Source organism: Leucoraja erinacea, chromosome 19, assembly GCF_028641065.1.
Source record: "Leucoraja erinacea ecotype New England chromosome 19, Leri_hhj_1, whole genome shotgun sequence".
NCBI lineage: Eukaryota > Metazoa > Chordata > Chondrichthyes > Rajiformes > Rajidae > Leucoraja > Leucoraja erinaceus.
Genome location: NC_073395.1, coordinates 38269065 through 38276826, shown reverse-complemented (window position 1 = coordinate 38276826; position 7762 = coordinate 38269065). Strand labels below are relative to the sequence as shown.

At 37.6% G+C, this 7762-nt stretch overlaps 1 protein-coding gene across 1 annotated transcript in view; it reads right to left on the bottom strand.

Moving 5' to 3' along the window:
* Positions 1 to 269: 269 nt before the first annotated feature.
* asz1 (ankyrin repeat, SAM and basic leucine zipper domain containing 1) overlaps positions 270 to 7762 on the bottom strand; it is an 88712-nt gene continuing 81219 nt past the window's right edge. Inside the window, exons 11-13 of the mRNA XM_055650853.1 lie at positions 7241 to 7343; positions 5214 to 5327; positions 270 to 1223 (exon numbers count right to left, since the gene is read on the bottom strand). Of these exons, the coding sequence (XP_055506828.1) occupies positions 1077 to 1223; positions 5214 to 5327; positions 7241 to 7343 (364 nt within the window). The 3' untranslated portion in view covers positions 270 to 1076. The remainder of the gene's footprint in view (positions 1224 to 5213; positions 5328 to 7240; positions 7344 to 7762) is intronic.

The window sequence follows — 7762 nt, the reverse complement described above, 5'->3', positions numbered from 1 at the left end:
TGTGCTGTACTGTTCTATGTGAGACCATATCAGCTCCTTTGTGGCACCAAAGGTGCAGGCAGTGCATAGCCGATTAATGCTGACTGGGGTTCCACACTTTATCTTTGGTCTCTCTTGTGTCGGGAGATCTCAATTGCTGTGGCACTAGAGCTTTGTTCAGGATAAACTCCAAGGGATTTTGAAAAGCACTAAAGAATATATAGCCACTGCAAAGCTCAGTGCCAGCTGAAATGCATAAAATCTCAAACACAAAAAATCAAAGTCAATGATAATTTGAACATGTCTCAATTATTTATTCATATCAATGAGTGATTTAAAAAAAAAAATTCTAAAGCCAAGAATTGGAATGGCATTATTTGGTTAAAAAACACCAATGATGGCCAAAGCAAAAGTAATTTCAATTGGACCCGAATATTATTCTCTTAAACATTAGATGCAATCTTTCTAAAAATAATTTCTCTTCGATTAGATTGAAGAATTCTGACATTTTGATAGCCAATTCTAAAATGTAGAGGGAAGACACTAAATGCTGGAGTAACTCAGAGGGTCAGTTGCATCCATGGATAACTTGGATAGGTGATGCTTCAGGTTAGGACCCTTCTTTAGACTCAAGTGAACATTTCTATGACCTCAATTTCCTTCGTTAACATTACACATTAAGTTTGTTGAGTTTGCCTCAAATATTCAATGTCTGTATTCCAAACTATCAGAGTAATATTCTGTTCTCTTCACATCAGTTGTCAAATTCATTTCCTAGAATTCTAGCTTGGCTTCATGGTAACTGAAAATCAGACTTACTGAGTCCAATTTCTGTCTTTGAACAACAAGAAATGTATTTTCTGTTTGATGGCTGATTTGGTTTTCTTTCTGGGAGTTGGGACCATAAGAATAAGAAAAACATTTAAAAACTAACAATGAAATATATTTTATTCAGGACTGATTTGGCCACATTGGTAACAATTGCTAAGATACTTTCTTGAACCTGGGTCACTGCACTAAACAAAGACAATGCAGTAGAAAATTACAAGTATTGCTCTCTTTTTGGCAACAAGGTACTTAAAAAAAACACACACACGCTATTTTGTCATGTTATGTACTTTCATGAGCAGAAAAACAAATCCGGTTCCAAACAGACCAAGTGCTACCTTCTTTAAGAATCGATGATGAGAACAATTCTGGATTGGTGGCATGTGATTGGGAGCTCTCTCTTGGTTATTCTGCAACTAGAACAGGAAAGTGTTATGTGGTATTTTTGGAAAAAAAAGCTTAGATGCAACACTTCTTAAAATCTCACATGTTTATATTCCTCATTAAATCAGTACAAGACATTTTGCAGACCAACCTGTAGATTTAGTCCTATCATTTTCATTTCACGACTGTAACTAATATAACTGTTTCATATAGTTATTGGATGTCTATATGGTCATAATAAACAAAAACATGTGATTTAAAAGTACATTGCTAACTTGCAGCATATCATACAATATTAATAGATTACTGCTTCATAAAAAGAGAAGGAATGGGTGATGTTTTGGGTGGTCTATATCTCTCTAGTTTGTTCTATTCGGTCTATTCTTCATGGAAAGCAAAGTGCTTTTAAAACAGGATGAGAGTTATTGACTATTACTCATTCACGTTTATATGTAATTTGGCAAGGATATGGAGGATAATATTTCCAAATTTTCAGATGATACAAAGCTTCGTGGTGTTGTAAACAGGGAGGAGGGTTTTGCATATTGTTCATTCATTTGTTATTTTTTTGCATATCTTTCTTTCATTTGTTCTATATCTCTCTACATCACTGTCTATATCTCTCGTTTCCCTTTCCCCTACTCTCAGTCTAAAGAAGGGTCTCGACCTGAAATGTCACTTGTTCCTTTTCTCCAGAGATGTTGTCTGACCCGCTGAATTACTCCAGCTTTTTTGTGATCTATCTTAGGAGGGTAGGAACATACAGATTGATTGGCTGAATGAGCAGTAAATTGGGTATGGTATTTAACAATGAAATATGAAGTAGCACATTGGTAAGAACAAGGAGATAATATAGACGAAACAACCCGGTTCTATGGGATGCCTCCTAAAAAAAGGTTCTGCCATTCAATAAGATTGCAACTGTGTTAATTGCAATCTCATTTCTGCATTTCCATTTGCCCCAGTAATCTGATTACCAGTGACTCCTTGATTATCAACCTTGAACTTAAAGATTTTCAAATAACATTTCCTCCATCCTTTGAGGAACAGATTATTCCAAGACTCAAGTCATCTGAGAGAGACGATTTTGCCCCCATCTCAGTCTTAAATGAGTGACCCCCTACCTCTAGTTCCTCTTGGAAGAAAAAAAATCAGACACCCTATTCCACATTAAACCTTTCAGGATTATGTTGTGTTAAAATATAAATATTCAAGCTACAGAGTGGTATGAGGAAATTACGATAATACCATCGTTTCAATATTGACTACAGTGAAAAAATGTTCAGGGATAAATATATCATAATTCAATTGCGAAAGATTGAAGTTTGACTACAGAATCTGATACCAATAGTGTGCTGTTTGGTTTATCAGCCATGATATCTCCACACTGCCTGGCAGTTGAAAACAGTATATAATTAGATTATCTGCTACTTTAATTTGTTTAAACAGGGTTACTAATTGACCAGGGATGACATTGCCACTTTTCCTCTCGGGTTAAAAAATCCAATATACATGCCCATACAAATCAGTTTCACTTTTGCTGTAAGAGGTATGGTCAATGTAATGATACCTGCATTCATTACTCGTTGGTACTTTGCAGATTTTCTACAACTCTACTTTAAGCAAAAGAGGTCAAGAAGAGACAAAACTGAACATCCTGGCAATGCAGTTTGCCTCTTGAAGCTCTTTGTGTCCTTTTGTGTATTAACCAGCATCAGCAGTTCTTGGTTTCCAGCACTCAAACACCAAGCAACCTCCAGTTTGGGTACCCCTGTACAGTACCACCAGAGCTCTGGAAAGTTACATTTACTGGCTTATCAGTAGGGGCAGACCCACCAATTGCAACCAAAAGGAATAAATAAATATCAGTCTTTGAATTTGGTCAAAGCTGCAGTTTTGAAGTTTAAAGACACATATCCCAAATGGAGGATTAGTTTTAGTTTAGTGAAATTGACCATATTTTCAATGGAACAAACATTTGTATTAAAAGAACACCTATACTATAGCAAAGAGGTGTATTCTTTCCACATAAATATCCTTAATGGTGGTCGATCTTTAACTCTTAGAATATATAGCCTGAACCATAGGAGGAATCATAATTTTCACCAATCTTCAATTTGTTCACACTTTGTATGTTCCTTTGAATATATTGAAAGAATGTATGCATTTCCTCACTTTGACTTGAAACAAGTAATTTTAAAAGATAAACAAAACAGCGCTGGAGTAACTTAGAGGATCAGTCGGCATCTATGGAAGACATGGATAGGTAACTTCAGTTGGGACCCTTCCTCAAACTAGATGTGGTCACCTCTTTGATGTCATAAAAACACGTGAACACGTGTCAATGACAACTTGCAACTTAGCATTAATCAACTAATTGTTTTGAGCAATGCTGGATAATACAGAGAATATTTATTTTAATCATAATCATAATAATCTTAAGCCACACGAACAAGGAGCACACTTTTACTAGATGCTCTTTTATTTTTAATCAGAACGCTGCAGGTTCACGTCACACTAGAAGCGTAAATGTTAACAAATCTAGGCTGATTTTCCTGTCAGTACTAAAGCAGGGAGGGCCCAAAAGACGTGCTGCCTCTCAGATACGCTAAAGAATGATAGACAAATAAAATTTCATAGCACTATTTCAAAAAGCAGTTATAGACCTGAAATGGTGGCCAATATTTATTAACCGGCCACATTCAAACGCATCAGTAAAATGGGGATTAGATTAACTCTCACTTTTTGCTGGATTTCGTATCTTACAATATTAACTGCATTTCAAAAGCACTGCAAAGTGCAATATATCACAAAACCTTAAGTTGCGAAAGATAATGCAGGGTATCATTAGGCAGATGGAGAGTTGATGTTGCCTCAGGCTGCGGTGTTGAGCCTGAGCACAACCACTAGTCACAGGCATCCAGTCTGAAAAACAACCGTCCACCATCACCTTTGCTTCATTCCATGTAGCCAAACTCTATCCAGTCGGCAAGCTCTCTCTGGACCCAATGCAATCTAACCTTCTGGAGCAGCCTACCATGCAGAACCTTATCAAATGCCTTGCTGAAGTCCACATAGACAACTTTGCCCTCTTTGGTTACCTCTTCAGATTCATAAGACACAAATTCATTGGTCCCCAATCATCATTAGTCAAATGATAGTGAATCTTTGGAATTCTCTACCTGTGCGGACTGTGGAGGAGCAATTGCTGAATATATTCAAGGGAAAGATTGTTAGATGTTTGGATATGAAAGGAATTAGGACTGGTGCAGTAGAGTGGTGCTGAAGTAAAAGATCAGGTGTGATCTTATCATTTGGTGGAGTATGCACAGGCAAAATAACCTACTCACAAAAAATAAGCTTTTATTTGACATTGCCAACCCTTAACTTTCTTCCAAGTACCATAATAAAAGCTGACGTGAGAGTTTGTGGAGTAGAATCAATTAAGTTTTCACACAAATCAATTAGATTAGGGGAGGCATGGTTAATAAACTATTTCAGAGACACTCTCGAAAAGCAGAGAAAGCTCATTGATTTCAGAGAACACTCTGCTTTATCAAGTACTCCTCCATTAAGCAACTTGTTGGTTCTCACGTCTAAGACTTTATGTTAAGTAGTCAGGCTTTACTGGGCTCTTTTTGTATATTCATTATTGCATTTCCACATGGCTTCATTCAGCAACAGATTCTTTGCTGACACTAATACTCCATTTACTGAACCACTAAATTTATTCTCACTCTTGCAGTCAATTACTTTCAAGTGACACTCTCTGACAAGTGCCTGTCGTTATGTTGTTAGTTTCCAAATGACAGATGTGGTGTTAACATACAGCCTTGACCTCTCCCACCCTCACTATCTCTGTCACCACACCAGTGTTAGTTATCCAGGCTACATCTGATTCATCTAGTTTTATACAGCGCTGTAGGGAAGCTGTTGCAAAAGCAAAAAAAATGTTTGTATTCTACCAAACTGAAATTTAAGTACTTAAGGCTGGACAATAGTACCTGTTCGCCCTCATTTACCTTGAGCAGAAGATTCCTCAAACTCTCCACTTCTTTATTCAGATCTTGAATGCACGCAACCAAGTCTTCACAGACCAAAGCTGATTTTTTGTCAGCATCCAAATCCAGCACTTTCTGAAAACAGGTGAACTGAAGGCATCAGTAAAAAGATAACCACTGGAGGGAAAAAAATGCAAATCTTTATCTATTATCCTTTGTTGAATGTCAACCAGCTGGATGATCCTCTGATACAATGGAAGTTTTGCTCAGAACTACCCTGCGACAATATTGCTATGATTATTCCGTTTTTTTTGAACGGATTTCTCTGGATAAACGTGTTGCTAGCTGCCAGGTGTTAGCGATATGATGATGAGTTGGGATATTACAAAATGTCAATCCAACAGAAGGACTTCCCTAGAATGACAGAAACAAATAATTTGAAGTTACATCCCGGTTTTTATATCCTGTGCCAAAATGTGTCTGTGCCTCAGATGGAGGCAGGTTCTCTGGATGCTTTCAAGAGAGAGCTAGATAGGGCTCTTAATCCCCCTCTCAGGGGATATGGGGAGAAGGCAGGAACGGGGTACTGATTGGGGATGGTTAGCCATGATCACATTGAATGGCCAAATGGGCCACTCCTGCACCTGTTGTCTATTGTGCCAACACATTTGTTGTAGACTACTGTGTGCTATTATGGAACCCATGCAAGGGGTCGTGGGAGGAGGTTGGGGGGGGTATGGACTGGATAAAAGCTTATCAAATAAAACCCATGGACAACAGAAGTCACAAGTAGCAATGAGGTAAATGGGGATTAGAGTAACGGTAAAGTGGGAAAAATATCAGCAGCAATACTTTTCAATAATCTGAGAGAGGTTTCAGCAAATTGCTGACTAGGATAGGATTGGACAATTCAATGGTCTCCATGGTGCGATCTCCCCATCAATGCCAGATTTCTAAGTTCATCCATGAAGCATGGTTACGTCAGCAAGGTACGAAGAACTGCAGATGCTCATGGAGTTATAATGGAGTGGTTACAATTTTAAGAGGAGCATCGATGAGGAAATTTGATGAAAATAAATTCTAGTGTGTGAGCAGAACATTTATCTTTTTGAAATGAATGTTATAGTTGTCTGTGATGTTTCCGTAAAATGAAAACGTTAAATGTTTAACAATTAAGTTACATTGAAAATTTTCTCTCACACTCAGTGTTCTTCTCCGGCCATGGTCTAACAATCTGCCTAGCAACCCCCCTCACATGCTCACCTATGACCTGCCATGATTTGTCCTGCCCCTCTGTTCTTCTAGCTTGCCGCCTCCCATCTCCGCCCGCCCCACCTCTGCTGCAGTCTGAAGAAGAGTTCTAGCTTTCTGTCCTCCCGTCCATGTAGCAGTGTGAAGGGTCCAGATCCAATATGTCGCCTATCCATATTGTCCGGGGATGCTGCCTGACCTGCTGAGGTTCTCCGGCATTTGGGTCTTTCCTTGCTAAACCAGCATCTGCAGTCCCTTTTTGATACACCCTCATTTATCTATCTGCGCATAATCCATATCCCTCCATATCCATATACCTATCCAACAGTCTTTTAAATGCCACCAACATATCTGCTCTGACCATGCAAGTGTGTACCAAGTACCCACCCCCTCTCGTAATGACTCCGTGATTTAGTTAAGAAAAATAGTCCTGTAAGTTCTTTTTTAAATCAGCACATTTTCAATTAACACTTTAAAGCTACTGAATTTTAAATTTAAAAAAATTATTTGAACGATAGACTGTAGAAGACAATGGTCAAAAACTGGGACTTGGAAATAGCACCAAAGCTGGTGACTCTTGAATACTGCCCCAGTTTACTATTTATATACACTTGTACAGTATGAGGTTAATGTTTTGGTTGCCTGTGATGTTTCCATAACATTAAAACATGAAGTATTTAACAATTAAGTTACTTTGAAAAATGTGTTTATTGCAGGGAAAAGGGTGGTTAATTTTTCTGAGCTAAGATAAGCTTTACAGGATGTACAGAGAAAGGAATATTTTCTCTCAAGCATACCAGTTCTGAGTTGCTTGCTAGCTGGTTTGTCACATTCTGAATCGTTGCCATCAGGTGATTGCAGTGCTTCTTGAGTTTTATGAAAAAGACTGTAAGTTCTTCACTGTTTGTAAAGAAAACAATAATCAATGAATGACAATAAAGTATAACGTAATTAAACATTCATTCAGGACTGAATGAAAAATGTATTATTTTAGCTGCGATGTAATGGCTGCAGTCTCCTGTAGCCTTAATGTACACTGTTTAGAACAAAAGAGATGGCATTTGCCAGCAACAAAATAACTCATGTAAGAGTTGATTTCTGAAGACAATTCACTGTTAGTCAACGATGCATGTGTATTTAAATAAAGCTGCACCATTCCATTTTCAACCCTGGCCATTCTCAAAAAAAGCATAGCTTGAATAAACTATTATTTTATTTAATTAAAATGGAATTATGAAGTATAAACTTACCTCTCATCAATTCTTACACTCATAATGCCCAATTAAAAACAATAGTCGATTTTTGTTATTTTATAAAAT